The sequence below is a fragment of the Fundulus heteroclitus genome, chromosome 11 (assembly GCF_011125445.2).
Source record: "Fundulus heteroclitus isolate FHET01 chromosome 11, MU-UCD_Fhet_4.1, whole genome shotgun sequence".
NCBI lineage: Eukaryota > Metazoa > Chordata > Actinopteri > Cyprinodontiformes > Fundulidae > Fundulus > Fundulus heteroclitus.
The window spans coordinates 178,323-195,097 of NC_046371.1; the positions used below are offsets into that span (position 1 = coordinate 178,323).

Genomic DNA, 16,775 nt, shown 5'->3' on the forward strand with positions numbered 1-16,775 from the left:
ATATCGGTGTAAAAATGTATGCGTCAGTGAGTGAATGTGGTTCTAGTGTACAGTGCTTTAAATGGTCAGTATGACTGGAAAGGTGCTATATAAGTTGAGTCCATTCACCATTGTAATCAAATGTCCTTTGGAACAAGACATTTACATAAAAAAACATCTGCATTTTAAAACATTCCTTGCTTAAAACAAAGAAACCTTAGGATCCGTGCAGCAGAAGTAAAAAAGCAGGTTTAAAAAGGCATTTGAAACACCAGAACTGGTTAGTGTCATGAATAAGGACACAGTAAAAAAGAAAACAAAGCAGGTCTTCAAAAAAAGCTGTTATATAAGGCTTCCTCTTCAACAGCTTCTGAGGCTGTTAACTGCTGCAGTGGGGGGCTTGGGATTTGGATTTGTTTTGCAGCTACAGAAACGTTTCAGTCATTGAGTCACACATGAACTCCTCTGTGTCCCAAAGTAGTTTTAAATGAAAATAAAGGAATAATACTTCAAACCTTGCCAAGAGGACTCCAGATTAATGTTTCACTTGCATCAAATAGTTGTTGGATCTTCTGGTGACTTTGCTCTCCACATCTTACTGATAACATCATGTAATAAATATGAAGGCAGGAGTTTGGCTCAAACAAAATTACAAATTACAAAATACAATTTATTACAGCTTTGGAAAGGAAAGTGCTTTCATACCATCCAAGATGTCTTTAAGATGACATCAAAACTTTATTGGAATAAAACATCCTAGAAAAATATTTCCGTATCTCTTTGGACTGCATGCCATAAATGATGGGATTGAGAGCGCCAGGAATGATGTGATACAGGACAGCAGCAATTTTCTTCTCTTCTGAGTACTGAGGGTAGCGATGCAGAATAATGATGATGATTCCACTGAAAAACATGATCAGATAAACAAGCAGATGAGTGCTGCAGGTCTTCAAGGCTTTACTGTTCAACGTCTTGTTCTTGGAGGTCAGACAGACAACTGTGATCTTAGTGTAGGTGACAACCATGCTGCCTATTGATGCTGTAAAGAGGACCACAGTGAACGTGAGGCCATAGACGTTATTAACAAAAATGTTCTCACATGAGAGCAGAAACAATGCAGCGTTGTTACAGTACAGGCTTTGCATAAAAGTCCTACAACGGCTCAGCCGCACGGTCAGACCCAGCAGAATCCCGACCAGAACAAAAGCCGCTCCCCAGGCACCGGCTGTCAGCTTCAGCAGCATCTTATTGCTCATTATTGCAGAGTAACGCAGAGGATTACCGATGGCAACGTATCTGTCAAAGGCCATGATCATAAGCACGGTGTGGGAAGTTGTGTTAAACATGTGTATGATGAAAGCCTGTAGGACACACTCATAATAGCCGATGAGGCGTTCAGAGGGAGGCCTCAGGATGTCCAGAAGCAAGCGAGGAAGCACAACAGAGTTCCCTAAAACATCGTTTGCTGATAAATTACAAAACAGGAGGTACATGGGCTGATGAAGGCTCCTATCAACAAAAACCAAAACAGCAACCCCAACATTGGCAACAATAATAAACAGATAGGAGAGAATAATAAAAAGAAACACAGCGTATCTAGACTCCTCTGAGACGTTTAAACTCTCCAGCTGCAGCGTGAAGCTGTTGAAGGTGTAGATTTCCCCTGACCTGAAAGAAAAAGATTATGGATGGAGAAAATCTGCTCACAATCATAAAGATCTTTTTTCCAGTCTGGAAAAAATAAACTTGTACATAATTGTCAGAAAAGTAATTACTTGTTGTTCATGACCATCCTGGAGTCTTTGAGACCATGTGTGGGGGTGTGGTAGCAGAAGGTGTCCATCGTAGCAGGTAAAACCAGAAGACAGAAGAAAAACAGGTCTTAAAGGTAAATCAATAAACTATTTTAGTTTTGGCACATAAAAGTCATTTTACTTTCAGCTCCTTAAGATAAGATAAGATAGTCTTTATTGATCTCACAATGGAGAAATTCACTCGTCACATCGGCTCATACAAGAAGGTGCAGAGTAGGGAAGGTGCATTCAATTATATACAGTGAGTCTTCATATATACAATGGATCAGAAAGAATACCAAAAAAATACAAAAAAAAGGAAATAGGAATGGGCATATGATGTCTCATTTACATTCTTAGTGGTCTATATATATATATATATAAACATATCTATATACTTAAATATATACATATATCTATGCGCCTACTTACATACGCACCTACGCGTATGTACGTGCATATACATTGTATACATTTGTACATACATACATACATACATACATACATGTGGGCTGACTTATGTTCAGGTGATGATAGCAGCAGAAGTCACTACATCAGGATTATTGCACGGGTTGTAGGACAGTGTATTAAATAGATTATTGCACATTGGTTATTGCACGTTAATTATTACAGTTATGGTCACAGTTATAGTGCAGCATTGTAAAATCTTGTAGCAGCAGGAATAAATGACCTACGGTAGCGCTCCTTTTTACAGACAGGGTGTTTTAGTCTGGCACTAAAGGAGCTGCTCAGCTCCTCTACAGTCTGGTGCAGGGGGTGGAAGGTGTTGTCCATGATGGATGTGAGCTTGGACAACACCCTCCTCTCAGCTACTTCCTCCACAGAGTCCAGAGGGCAGCCCAGGACAGAAGTGGCCTTCCTCACCAGCTTGTTCAGTCTCTTTCTGTCCCGCTCTGCACTGCCAGGAGCCCAGCAGACCACAGCGTAGAGGAGGGCTGAGGCCACCACAGAGTCATAAAAAGTTTTTAGCAGAGGCCGGCTCACTCCAAAGGACCTCAGCCTCCTGAGGAGGTGGAGCCGGCTCTGGCCCTTTTTATACAGGGCGTCGGTGTTATGAGTCCAGTCTAGCTTATTGTTGACGTGAACACCCAGGTATTTGAAACTCTCCACAGTTTCTATGTCCTCCCCCTGGATGTTCACAGGTGAGTGTGGTGGGGGTCTTCTCCTGAAGTCGATCACCATCTCCTTGGTCTTACTGGTGTTTAAGCACAGATGGTTCTTCTCACACCAGTCCACAAAGTCCATGATGACCGACCGGTACTCCAGCTCGTTTCCCTCAGACACACAGCCCACAATGGCCGAGTCGTCAGAGAACTTCTGAAGGTGGCAGCTGTCCGTGTTGTAGGTGAAGTCCGAGGTGTAGAGGGTGAAGAGAAACGGAGACAGGACGGTGCCCTGGGGGGCCCCGGTGCTGCAAAGTGCCACCTCTGACTGACAGCCGTGCAGCCGCACGTACTGAGGGCGGTCAGTGAGGTAGTCCATGGTCCAGTCAGCCAGATGTTTGTCCACCCCAGCGTCCTCCAGCTTCCCCCTCAGTAGCACCGGTCTGATGGTGTTGAAAGCGCTGGAGAAGTCGAAGAACATGACTCTCACAGCGCTCCCGGTGGTCTCCAGGTGGGTTAGCGCCCGCTGCAGCAGGTAGATGATGGCATCCTCTACTCCGATGTTGGGCTGGTAGGCAAACTGCAGCGGGTCCAGGGTGGGGCTCACCACGGTGCGCAGGTGAGCTAGGATGAGGCGCTCCATGGTCTTCATCAGGTGGGAGGTCAGGGAGACTGGTCTGAAGTCGGCCGGTTCCCTGGCGTGCGGCGTTTTGGGAACCGGTACCACACAGGAGGTCTTCCACAGGGTGGGCACCACCCCCAGGCTGAGGCTCAGGTTGTAGATGTAGCTGAGGACCTCACAGAGCTCATCTGCACAGGTCCTCAGCAGCCTGGGGGGGATGCCGTCCGGTCCTGAGGCTTTCCTTTGTTTCAGCCTCATCAGCTGACCTCTCACCTGCATTGGTGTGATTGTGAGGGGGGAGGAAGGTAGGGCTGAAGGTGTGGATGGGTCAGTCGTTGATAGGAGTGGCGGTGGGGGGGATGGTAGGTCTCTGGAGCGCTGGTGGTTGGAGACATGTGGAGAGTTGAGGGCAAGGAGGGGGCCAGTGTGGGGGGAGTCGAACCGAGTGAAGAATGAGTTCAACTCATCTGCAGTCTTGGTGTCTCCATCTGCAGTCCTGCTGGTCCTCTGCCCGAAGCCGGAGATGTTCTTCAGACCTCTCCACACATCCCTGACGTTGTTCTGTGCCAGCTGCTCCTCCATCTTCTTCCCATAGTCCTTCTTTGCTGCCCTGATCTTCCACTGGAGCTCCCGCTGGACTCTACGCTGCTCCTCTCTGTCCCCTGAGTAGAAAGCCCTCTTCTTCTGGTTCAGGAGGACTTTCAGCTCAGGGGTCACCCAGCGGGGGTTGTTTGGAAAGCATCGTAGCCGTCGTGTAGGCACAATGCTCTCCACACAGAACTTCATGTAGTCAGTGATGCATTCAGTCAGGCTGTTGATGTCCTCTCCATGAGAGCTTTGAAACATGCTCCAGTCTGTGGTTCTGAAACAGTCCTTCAGTCTCTCACTGGCTTCATCTGACCAAACTTTCACTGACTTCTTCTGTGCCTTTTGTCTCCTCACCAGTGGAATGTAATGGGGAAGCAGATAGACGAGGTTGTGGTCTGAGCGTCCCAGAGGGGGGAGGGGGGCGGAGGTGTAAGCGTCCTTAACGTTAGCATAAAAAAGGTCCAGCGTTTTATTGTCCCTTGTTTTACACGTGACGTACTGGGTGAGCGTGGGGAGGGTGGAGCGGAGGGAGGCATGGTTGAAATCCCCTGTGATCAGCAGGAGAGCGCGGGGGTGCTGTGTTTGCAGATTGTTTACAGCGGCGTGGATCCGCTCACACGCGGCGGCGGCGTCCGCGGAGGGAGGGATGTAAACACAGAGCATGATCACATGGCCGAACTCTCTCGGCAAGTAATAAGGTCTTAAGCTCACTGCGAGAAGTTCAACATCCGAGCAGCATATCTGCTGCTTCACGTGAACATGCGCCGCGTTACACCACCTCTCATTCACAAACACCGCCAGCCCTCCCCCTCTCTTTTTTCCGCTCCCCGCAAAAGTTCTGTCCGCGCGGATAAGTTTAAAGCCGTCCGTGGAGATCACTGAGTCCGGGACAGATCCATCTAACCACGTCTCCGTGAAGCACATAATGCTAGCGTCTCTGTACTTACTCTGGAAACGGGTTAGAGCTGCGAGTTCCTCCATCTTGTTCCGTAAAGATCTAACGTTTCCCGTGACAACCGATGGTAAATAACCTTTCCTCCGCTTCGTCCTCCCGCCCCGACATCCTCTCCGCCTCCTCCGTATTTCTGCGGGGATGTATAGTTTCTCAGCGTGGTGATGAACGGGGGCCGCAGCGCGAGGAGTCACGTAGTCCGAGAAGCTGGTTCCTCGTGTAGATCAAGGGACGCTCGGAGTTGCGGACAAAGGGATCTCCACTCGCGGCATCGAAATGTGCCGAAAGTAACAAAAATATAATCAATAGAGTCCCAAAAGTTGGTTTCTTCAGGGCATCCAGGCTCAGAATACCCGATGCGGTATTCAAAAATATACATGCAATCCAGAAAACACAATAAAAAGGAGAAAGTAGGAAAAGAAGGGATACCGCCGATGTGACTGGCTGCTGCCTGCGCAGCGCCATCTTGGAAAAAAAAAAAAAAAAAAAAAAAAAAAAAAAAAAAAAAAAAAAAAAAAAAAAAAAAAAAAAAAATCAAATAAAAATAAGTTTGAAATTAACGGTGCTCTGTTATCTGTTCACTTCCTAATGTCTCTGTCAGGAATCACATCCCTGAGCTTTTATGACTGCTGAGCTTCAGAGGAAGTTGTTTTCCATTGCCCCACAGAATATTATGGGATGCATGAGGAAGGAGGAAATCTCACAACCAATCCACCGGGTGGAAACCTTTTTCACTGAAAATCATTTTTTGTAGGAGGAAATTTTAGAAAACCAAGAAAGGCTCTATTCTGCCTCAGCTTCTTAAGATGTTAGTGTCTCCCTGTTTGTTGGTACCTTTTAAAGAACACTTTTGTTTAGATTTTTACAGCTAACACAACAATTTATTGTACAAACTGAAATATATCTGATGGTTAAGGCCTGGAATACAGTGGATGTGTGATGTCCACAGTCTCTTGTTAAAATGCCCTGTTCTGGTGACTTTTCTCTCTTTCAATTACTTGCAATATGTGCACTTCAACAGAAAAAGAAAGAGTTATGTTTTAATTCATTTTCAGCATTCAGTGGGAGTTTATTCACAATATTTTCCCTCTCTGCCTGAAGAAGTTTTCAAATCTCTCGAGGACATTTCTTTTCCGCAGCTCTTTAGTTCTTTAGTTCTGAACTCTGATAGTTCATTGCAAAACGCAACTGTACTTAACGTGAAGTCAATCTTCGGCTCTCTAGCGGATAATCAATTGTGTTGGGATGGAACTGATGGTACACATATTTTCATCCCCTTTTCATAAAGTCTGAAGAAATGTAAGTCCAAAGCAGAATACTGCTACCACCATTGTTCCCTGTGGGTATGCTAATGTTTAGAGATTTTAGATCAGGTCTGGATGTTGTCAGGTGAATCACGTTCTCTGTGATTCTGGGTGAGGTTGCTGAGTTTTAAAATATTGGAAATTTGTCACATTAAAGGGAGAAAAGATCTCAAATAATTTGTGACCACCCACAGCAAAACCAAGTCTCCCATTGACTTTGAGGTATTTACAGATTCAGAAAGATTGTACTTTAAGCTATCCAACGACAAAAGAAATGGCTATTTGAAAGTTGGCACTCTGTAAAAAAGATTATGGAGAAAACAGGCCTCAAAGTTTCTTTAGAATCACCTTCAGCCAGGCGGGTTTTAACAAAAGCTGCTCGACAAGCTCTACTCAAGCCTATACATCTGAAGAATGTTCACCTTGGCAAACAGAAAACATGAGCTGGTCTTTCTCAGCACAAGGAACTCAGACTTTTAGTAAAAGGACTCCCCTCACCTGAAACCTTTTACTATTTGTCAGGGTCTGGGAGACTTTGTTCTTCTGTGTGGTAATGTTCTTCCTCCTCCACTAGATGGCGTCCAGCAAACATGGTGGCTGGGTGAGACTCAGGTGTTCTCCATCACAACCTCATTAGCAGGAGGATAAGAGGAGCCAGCTACCAGCACTTCCTTACCAAAGTGTTGACTAACAGTTGTAACTCTAGCCTCTGAAACTCCTGGTATTTGTGCCTAAGCTTTGACTCTGTTAGCCTCATGCTTTGTTTCCCATATTCTAGCCTGTGTGCTCCTGATCTGTTCCAGTTCAGTTTCCCAGTGTTCAAACCTGCCTGCAAACCTTCCAGAAGATTTCCCAGTTCTCCAGTCCCAGCTGGCACTATGTGGCCTCAATCCTCCTGCGATCGTGCCCTGCTCACTCACTCTCTCCACCGTGCTCCCCTTCTCAAGACCCTGATCCATTTCACCAGCCTACTTGAACAGACCACGCTCATTGCTCCCTGGTGGATCTCCACCTCATCCCCAGTAAGAATTTGATTCCTTCATTTCTGCAGTATTCCAACAAGTCCTTTACTGCTCATTCTTCTTTAAAGCTTCTGCTGCCCCCAGTCTGAGCTCCCATTTCTGAATTCCTTACAACTCACAATGTTTCAATAAACCTTTTAAAAACGGTGTTGATTTCCTGAGTTCTGCATGTGGGTTAAATCTTTGGCATAAACCTTGACTCTATTAACTATAAACCTTTGTCTTCATCTAGACAGTTCTTCCCATTTTCCTTGGCTGTTGTTCACATACCAATACAAGCCAGTTGGGAAAAACACGCACATCCTCTCATCATTAATGGGACATTTAACAGCACAAACCTCTCTAATGAACTTGCAAAATACAGACAGCGTAGTGTTCCAACAGATATACAAACACACTGAACCACGGATGCACCGTCTTAGATAATGTGTCACGCTGTGCCATGTGCAGCTATGGGGCTCTCTGAGGCAAAGGCAGTGGCTCAGTCAGAGGACATCAGGCCTGGTTTGATGGAACAGATTAGAGCGTTTTTGAAGCTGCAGCCACTGATCTGAATGGGCTAACTGGCTTTGCATGTATCAGTCTTTGTGAAAACATGCGTGCACAGGCCAAGACCTTTTGAACATAAAACCATAAACCAGGGTTTATTTCATGTCTAAGAAAGCTGTGTCGACCCAAGGCAGAAGCTTACAGCAGTGGAGTCCAGGAACAAAATGTCCAAGGAGAACAGGCAGCTGACTATAACTACACAGAGAAGCTAAAAAAACAGCTTCTCAGTTAATGACTCCACTAGAAACACTGTGGCCTACAAGAGGCTGTAAGCCCTAACCTGACTCTGGCAGATGACTTGAACATCTTCTGCAGGTTTGAAAAGCAGCCGTTCACACCTCCCAGAAACTCGCCCACATGTCACTCTGACACAAAAGCTCCTTGCATAATCAGAACCAGCTTTATTTGCCAGGTATGTGTACACACACAAGGAATTGGACTTTGGGTTTTACAGCGCTTACTTAGACAATAATACATCAGCACAATAATGCAGTGTTAAAATCAAACTATCTGCAGTATAGAAAACACATATGAGCAGACTATAACCAAATGGACAGATGGAGGCAGTAATGCAAAGGGTTGTGATTGAAAATTTTAATCTACTACTGTACTTGGTTATTGTTCACGAGTGATGGTAGGATGGAACGAGGGCTTCATCTGCTGTGATGCTGTTGCTGCTCTGGCCTGTTGTGGTAAAGTAAGAGCTGAGCCAAAAAGAAAAACTCTCCATTTACCACCCCGTCTACAGTCTGGCCCCTTACTTATAGTCATGAGGTCTGGATCAGGACCAAAGGAATGAGATCCCGGATACAAGCGGCTGAAATGAGCTTCCTCTGGAGAGTTGTCAGGGTGAGCCTTAAAGGGTGTGCGAGGACCTCTGTTATCCAGGGAGAGCTTAAAATGCTTCCTTGTGTCTGCTGTGGGGCTCGAAAGGCCATGTGATTTTACAATGCATCATGGGATACGGTCACCATTTTCTGGGGCAACAACTTTTGTTTACATTGCTGATTCGGACTCTGTGCTGTGAGAGATAGAGACGCAAAGTGTTAGACCGTATTATAGAGCTAAGCGATGGACTGTACTGAGAAAAGCTAGACGCGTTTCTGAACGTTTGTTATCTAGAAAACATTTCTCGGATCAGTGGGATTGATCCATATGAGCATGATAACTGGGCAAAAGATTTAGAACACAAAAGTATTTGTATATGCCGTTAAAGGTGAGCTTTGGTTGTCTCAACCCACTGTAAAACAGCTGCATTGTCCCCCAGAGCAGACACAGACTCAGAATAGACTCTGGGAGCTTTAGACACTCTGTTTTTCTGCCCCATTCATGCAACAATTAATAAAGTGGTGGGTGAGTGAAATTCCCTAATTTCCCTTCTTTAACTAAGAGCTGAAATTTTTTTCCCTTAACATAATGGAGGAGGAAATATTATTTCCATTGATGTCACTATTCTGTACATATCAGAGATAGCAGATCTTCAACAGGTCCCTGGAGTGGTGTGAGGCTCCCTCCTGCCTCGAACACTCCACCATCATCCCAGCTCCTAAGAAATGCACAACTACAGGATTAAATGACCACAGGTCTCTCGCCCTGATGTCTGCTGTCATGAAATCCTTCGAGGAACTTATTTTGAAGCATCTGAAGGAGATCACAGTCCACCTGCTTGACTCCCAGCAGATTACTTAAAGGGCGAACAGGTCAGCGGATGATCTAGTCACCCTGGAACTAAACTTCATCCTGAAACATCTCAACCATCTATCAATGTTCTCCAGGATCCTTAAGTGCAGCTTTCAACACCATCAACACAGACTTCTTTCACAAGAAGTGTTATGAAGATACGAGTGTTGGCCTTCACCTCTCAGTGGATCATATGCTTTGTGTTGTACATACAGATGTAAGGCTTATTAGGGTAAATTGTAATGACAATAAAGATTATTGGTTCTTCTTCTAAACTCTATAATCAACATTTAGAACAGAGAACTGACAATATGGAAGGAAGAGCAATGCAGTTAAATAAAGCTGTTAATTAACGTCATTACTGTTAATGAAAGGTTCCACAATATCAGCTACAGGCACTGAAACCTCTTTTTAAAGGTAGGAAGAGAAAATAATATAAACTTTAAATATAAAAGTTTAACAAACAATAAGCTGAGAAAGGGAAAGTCCTACAATTATGCTCCCAGTGAGATATTATATGTTCTCTTAAATATTTTGACTGTTTATCAAGAAGCCCATAACAATTTTAAATATGGCATCTTGAAGATTTATCTGTTTTTATTGATTGTGAATAAAAACAATTACAATATTGTCTTATCATGAGCTACCTCGTCACCATTTTTCACAAATAAAGTGATTTTAATAAACAGATTTACTCTGGCAGAGAGAGTCAGTTCTTGCGGCAGGTTCTGGTAGAAAACTGCTGAAAGATGCTGGTCCGTAAGTCCCTACTGACCAGCCCATAGATGATAGGGTTGATAGCTGGGGGGATGATGATGAACAGGATGCTGAGGAACTTCTTCATGTTTTGGGAGGCAGAAGGAAATCGGTAACTAACAATTATGACTAATGAAGCTATTTGATAAAACACATAAACAACAAGGTGGGATGTGCATGTCTGGAAGGCCTTTGAACGGATGCTGCTGTCGGATTGGCCTTGTTTAAGACAAGCACTGAGTATTCTGAAATAGGAAAACGCGATGATGATGAACATGCCCGTGCTCACGGTCCAGGTCATGGATAAACCTATAAAACAGAGAAAGGGATGATCTCACAGATGGTAAATAAATGTCCTATTAGTGACAGAGATCGAAGGTGCATCAGAGCATGTTTTCATGTGGCGTTAACTCTCATTGTTTGATGCTTTTCAGAACTAAAATGTGGGTTTCATAAATTAAAAATCGTTTATTTGCACTGACCATAGATGTTGCTTATGGGGGTCGGTGTGCAGGCCAGGTTCATGATGATCCGGTTGCTGCAGTAGACGTGTTGGAGGATTCGGCCACACAGCGGGACGTTCATGTGGAAGGAGAAGAGCACAGCGATGAGCAGCAGGGCCACCATCCAGGCCAGAGCGCAGCAGCTGTGCAGCCGGGCTGAAGTCATGATGGAGTGATACCTGAGAGGTTCACACACCGCGATGTACCTGCAGGGAGACGCTGCTGTCAGAGCTTGCAGGCCAAAACTACTGCCCTGGTTATGTGGCTGTATATTCCCGTGGCTTTAGAAAATTAACACTTCGCTCTCTGAGTACGCAACATAACAAGCAAGACAAATGACACAGAGCAGTGAAATGTTTGTATTTCAGTATGTTTCAAAACACTAAATAGCCTAATATGAATGTAATTTACTGGAAGAACCGATTCAGCTCCTTACCTGTCATAGGCCATCACTCCCAGAATAGTCTGCATTGCAACACCATATGTGTGCACACAGAAGCCCTGAGCAATAGCTGGGAGGTAGGAGATGTTCTTCTGCCCCGTTAAGAAGTGCATCATGAGGTGAGGAAGCACCGCTGTGGCCCCCAGCAGGTCACAGACCACCAGGTGACAGATCATTACAAACATGGGTCTGTGCAGGTTCCTGTCCATCACAATAACACAGATCACCACACCGTTCCCCAGTAGCACCACCATGTAGGCACACAGGGCCAAGAAGAACAAGAATGGACCTTGTCCTGGTGGAACATCAAAACCCACTAGTTCAAACACAATCGGCTGTTTGAGGGGAGCGCCCATCGTTAGGTTCTCCATCCAAAGCAGTGTTGCAGTGTTCCTGTAAAAGGTCAGAAAATGACATCATCCTAAAAAGGTTATTCTTAAAGTATAAAAAAACTAACAATGTTGGACTTAAAGCAAAACAATCAGTAATAAGGTAATATAAAAAAGTAAAATAATTGTTATATTCACTAAAAACAGCTTAAACAACAGCACCTGCAAAAGAATCAGACCTTAATGTCTGAGCAACCACATCAACAGAGAGCCATGGGTAACATCAACTACTAACGAGCACACAGAGAGTCAACCTCTGTTGTTAGAGCACTGCTGGTTGAGTAAAGTGTGTTGCCCTTTTAATGATTTTACTTTTTGTCTAATACCCCCCCCCCCTTCAGCCGTATGGAAAGGTACTCAGTCCCACACTACCTGCAGCCTATCTATTGGCATGCCAACGATACTTTGTGATTACGTCACAACTGAGAGGCAACGTGTACATTCAACAACATTTTAAACACAACCTGAACTTTTATGTTGTTTTGCTAAAGTAACTGTCACTATCCATCCACAAGTCCACTGATTATTATGATCTTTCTCATTTATAGTTTTTTTGATGTTATTACATAGCTTTCAGTGATATTTGTTCTTTGGTCTGCTCAGTGCCTTTAGTCAGTCCAACCATCTGGAGAAAACAACAAAATGAAGGAGCCTGTCTTGGAGTTTGAGGGCCGAAGTGAGACAATGTCATCCTCTCCAGCATGCCTGAGGATGCAGACAGAGGCCATGTGACAGTGTGTCTCTAGTAGCAGCTGAATGCTTAAAGAACATGCCTGAGATCTACAGTAGCAACATTTGAAAGTTTCAAGTAAAAATATTTGTGAGTCAGAAACATAAACAGCTAAACAGGATGTATTTTAGAGTGAAGGACCAAGTTCAGAAAGAGATCCCAGATATGCCGTGAGGCCTTTTCCTGTGAGGAATAAACTCATCATCGAGTTAGCCTCGGCAGCAAAGGCTAGCTGTTCAGAGACAGGATTATCACCCCAAAATTTTGCCGAATGGAGATTGGATTTTAATAGGGGACAGTAATTAGTACATAGGTGAGGAATATTATAAACTAGTATTTTAAGATTGCTTATACAAACTAACCCCTTGTGCTACTATATTTGCTTTGTTTTTTTCATATGTTTTGATAATTTCATTGTATATTTATGTTCAATAGGTAATTATTTTCTTTGTGATTATTATTATTAGTAGTACTGTGTGGCTATATTAATTAAATCCTTTTGTGTTTAATGTTCTGTTCTTTGAACATTTGCATTTATCTCTCTCATATTACAGCTACTCCTAATCCCCTAGATAATCTACCTGAATTCAATGTCATTCTCCACTCATCCCTCAGTATTTCAGCTGCTGGTTTTTCCTTGTTTCTTGCTAAATCCTTCTTTTACGATGCCTGTTTTCCACAAGCTGCTGTCCCTGTTATTATTCCCTGTGGGTTCTCCTTATTTTTCAATTTTTTCAATTCAATTTTATTTATATAGCGGCAATTCATGAAACATGTCCTCTCAAGAAACTTTACAAAGTCAAATTCAATCAGATTATACAGATTGGGTCAGATTATACAGATTGTTTAAAAAAAATCCTATATAAGGGAACCAGTTGATTGCTTCAAAGTCTCGACAAGCAGCATTCAGTCCTGGAAAAGCGTAGAGCCACAGGGAGAGTCGTCTGCATTGTACATGGCTTTGCAGCAATCCCTCATACTGAGCAAGCATGAAGCGACAGCGGAAAGAAAAACTCCCCATTAATGGGAAGGTAAAACCTCCAGTACATCACCTAATGTACTGGAGGTACTACAATTAGTACGTCACCTACCGCGATATGTACGTTTTGCACCTCCAAAAAATGCCACTTTTTATAAGATAAAGTTAAAATTAATATAAAATCTGTTCCCAAATATTCCTTCCAGGATTCTATTATGAAATTAGAAAAATATTTTGTGGAAATTGAAAAGAGAGCACCATCATTTGGTTTGGGAACATCAGCACACTCGTACAAAAGTCGGATGAACGAATCGCAGGATTTTGCATAGCGTTTGTACGCCCGCTTTGCGATAACACGCACACAATCACTTTGTATGTCTAATGCCGTACGCTGACCAATCATTTGGCTGGCGGCTGTACAAAAAAAGGCTGAGTTTTGTACCGAGTTCCCTGAACTAAGGATTGTGACAGAACAATAGGGGGCGTGTCATGCAAGTGGGAGGCAGTAAAATTAAAAAAGATGAAAAAAACTATGCCACACATTTATTAAAATTTATTTTCCAGAAACGAAACGAAATGTTAAACACATGTCATTACACACCATTGCAGGCATATTCTGAGCTTGTGTTTACATGACGTACAATCTTAAAACATTAAATGCCTCACACAGTGATATGATAGACAATGGGAAACCACTTTTGGGGATAGATTCTTTTTGTTTTCTTTAATTGATTTCTTTTCTTTGCCGCCCCAGTTCACCTGTACCAAAAACCGCTACTGTTTGTATATATTTATTATTTTATTTTATTTTAGAGGGTCGGTGCATATCATTTGAGGGGGTGACACCCCAGTGTGCTACCTTGTGGCGCCATGCATGGAGAGCATGATGAAACAGTGTCTTACTCCTTTGATAATAATTTTTCCATAACAAATTAAAATCCTTTGATATGGTGTCTTTCCCACGGCCAAAACTGAACAGGTCAAAAACTTATCTAAAAGGAACAAATCATAAAAATCTAATAAAAATCAATACGGCTCACCTTGAAACAAAAAATAAAATAAAACAATTAAATGTGGTCTATTAAATATAAGTTATCTCCCTCCACTTTGTTAGTTAACTAATTGATTTCCGATAATCAGATTGATTTATTTTGTCTCACATAAACCTGGCTACAAGAGGACTACGTTAGTATAAATGAGTCAACTCCCTCTACCTATTCAAATTTCCACATTTCCAGATTTACGGAAAGAGGATGGAGGAGTAGCAACCATCTTTCAGTCTTATTTATTAATTAGTCCCAGGCCAATTAATTACTACAGGGTTTTTTTGAAAATTTAACCCTCAGTTTCCCTCATCCGAACTGCAAAGCAATAAAACCTCTTATCTTTGTTGTTTTGTTGCGACCACCAGGCCCTTGCTCTCAGTTGTTGGATCATTTTTCAGACTTCTTATCTGATTTGGTGTTAAACACTGACAAGATAATTAAAGTGGGGAATTTTAACATTCATATCGACACGGAATGTGATAACCTTAGTGGAGCCTTAAAAACTATCCTAGATTCAATTGGTTTTGCTCAAAATGTACATAAACTGACACACTCTTGGCTTCATACTTTAGGGTACGGGGGGGTCGTGGCCGAGTGGTTAGAGCAGCATGCTTGCAGTCAGAGAAGGATGCAAGTACCCGGTTCGATCCCCAGCGCCGGCACTCTGGGTCCCTGAGAAAGACCCTTAACCCCCAATTGCTCCCCGGCCACTGCTCCCCAAGGGTGATGGGTTAAAAGCATGGGTGATGGGTTATGGGTCCCCTGACCCCTGCCTCTGTGCTCGGGGAAGGTGGGTCTTCGGTTCTCCACAATCACTATCAAGCTATTTCCTTCTGGATAATTTTCACCTAAACTAGTGCACTCTCGCAATCTCCCACAGGTGCTGGGTCCCAGGTATTAAATGTTCACTTATATACAGAAAGGCTATAATTTATTTACTTTCTTTTACTTTTTTTTTTAGGTATCACATTACACATGTCAGCTTAAATAATAATACATATGATTTAGCAATGGTATCAAGGTGTTACACGATTGTATCTGTTGCTTTATGTCTGTTGGTTGTGCTGTTCTTTTTGTGTCTCTTTCCAGGTGATGGAGCAGACAGAGGACGTTTTATCATTCTCTTCCTTTTATCTCTTCTTTCTTTCACCTCTTCTTTCTCTTTTTTTTCCTCTTCCTGTTTTTCTTTTACTCTCCTACTTTCCCATTGTAGTGTCCATATAATTTGAAATTCTCCCTGCAGGAATCACAATAAAGCTATTTACACGCACAAATCAAGCGGAGCATTATGGCGAAAGCTGTTTGCTCCACTTGTGAAAGTAAAATCTGTCGAGCTCTATTTGGCATTAAGATATCAATTTTTCTTGCCACATTGCTAGACAGGACACTGGGGAAAAAAAAAAAAAAAAAAAAAGCAGAGAACAAATTTCGTTGTAATGTATGTTTCAATGACAATAAAGATGATATTACTATTACTAGACCTTGTACTGACATATGGCATTGATTGTGAAAAATTAACAGAATTTTTCAGTAGTTTTTTATAACCTTTGAGATTAATTTAACTCAGTTCTTCACCCCTAAAAGAGGGTTCCATTATTGTAGATCTTTATTGGATAATGCTGTATCAAACTTTAGAGTCTGTCCCCCTTTTAATATCGTCAGTATTGCAGAAATATGCTGCAGATAGCAGCAATGTTGTTTCTTCCCATTCACCAATAGATGCCCCTGTTAACGGTGTGACTTCCTCATTGCATTCTGCATTAGACAATGTAGCTCCCTTGAAAAAGAAGGTGATTATTCACAGGAAGCTGGCTCCCTGGTTTAATTCAGAGCTGCGTTCCTTGAAGCACAATGTCAGGAAATTGGAGAGAAAATGACGCTCTACACATCCTGAGGAATCCTACCTAATCTGGAAAAACAGTCTACTGTTGTATAAAAAGACCCTTCGCAGGGTTAGAGCAGCATATTTTTCATAATTTATTGAGGAGAATAAAAATAATCCTAGATTTCTTTTCAGTACACTTGCCAAATTTACTCAGAATCCCAGCTCCGTTGATTCATCCATTCCCTTAGCTCTTAGCAGTAGTGACTTTATGGGATTCTTCCTAAATAAAATTCATTGCACTGAAAATAAAATAATTGGCATCCTCCCAAACATGATTACCTCGTCCTCAGTAAGTTAGGCAGCATTGGAGGAATCTTTAGAACCTGCACGGTGTCTGAACTGTTTAGAAGCAAAAGAGCTATCTGAGCTCTAAAAGTTTAGCTTCATCTAAACCTTCTACCTGTATGTTAGACCCAATCCCAACCAAGTTAT

General features: G+C 42.8%; 2 protein-coding genes across 3 annotated transcripts; both read right to left on the reverse strand.

Moving 5' to 3' along the window:
- Positions 1-667: 667 nt before the first annotated feature.
- Positions 668-7,008, reverse strand: LOC118564482 (olfactory receptor 146-like). Of its 2 annotated transcripts, XM_036142640.1 has the most exons (3): positions 6,861-7,008; positions 1,755-1,779; positions 668-1,647 (listed from the first exon to the last, which is right to left on the reverse strand). In XM_036142640.1, the coding sequence occupies exons 2-3, from the start codon at positions 1,769-1,771 to the stop codon at positions 699-701; spliced, it is 966 nt and encodes a 321-aa protein (XP_035998533.1). In that variant the 5' UTR covers positions 1,772-1,779; positions 6,861-7,008; the 3' UTR covers positions 668-698. The 2 variants fall into 2 exon arrangements, with proteins under 2 accessions (XP_035998533.1, XP_035998532.1); XM_036142639.1 differs by lacking the exon at positions 6,861-7,008 and having other exon boundaries at positions 1,755-1,889.
- Positions 7,009-8,372: 1,364 nt separating this feature from the next.
- LOC105921147 (olfactory receptor 2K2-like) lies at positions 8,373-11,948 on the reverse strand. The gene is made up of 4 exons (XM_021313149.2): positions 11,866-11,948; positions 11,309-11,707; positions 10,852-11,078; positions 8,373-10,678 (listed from the first exon to the last, which is right to left on the reverse strand). Exons 2-4 carry the CDS (start codon positions 11,683-11,685, stop codon positions 10,323-10,325), a joined length of 960 nt encoding a protein of 319 aa, XP_021168824.2. The 5' UTR covers positions 11,686-11,707; positions 11,866-11,948; the 3' UTR covers positions 8,373-10,322.
- Between the last annotated feature and the right edge of the window lie 4,827 nt (positions 11,949-16,775).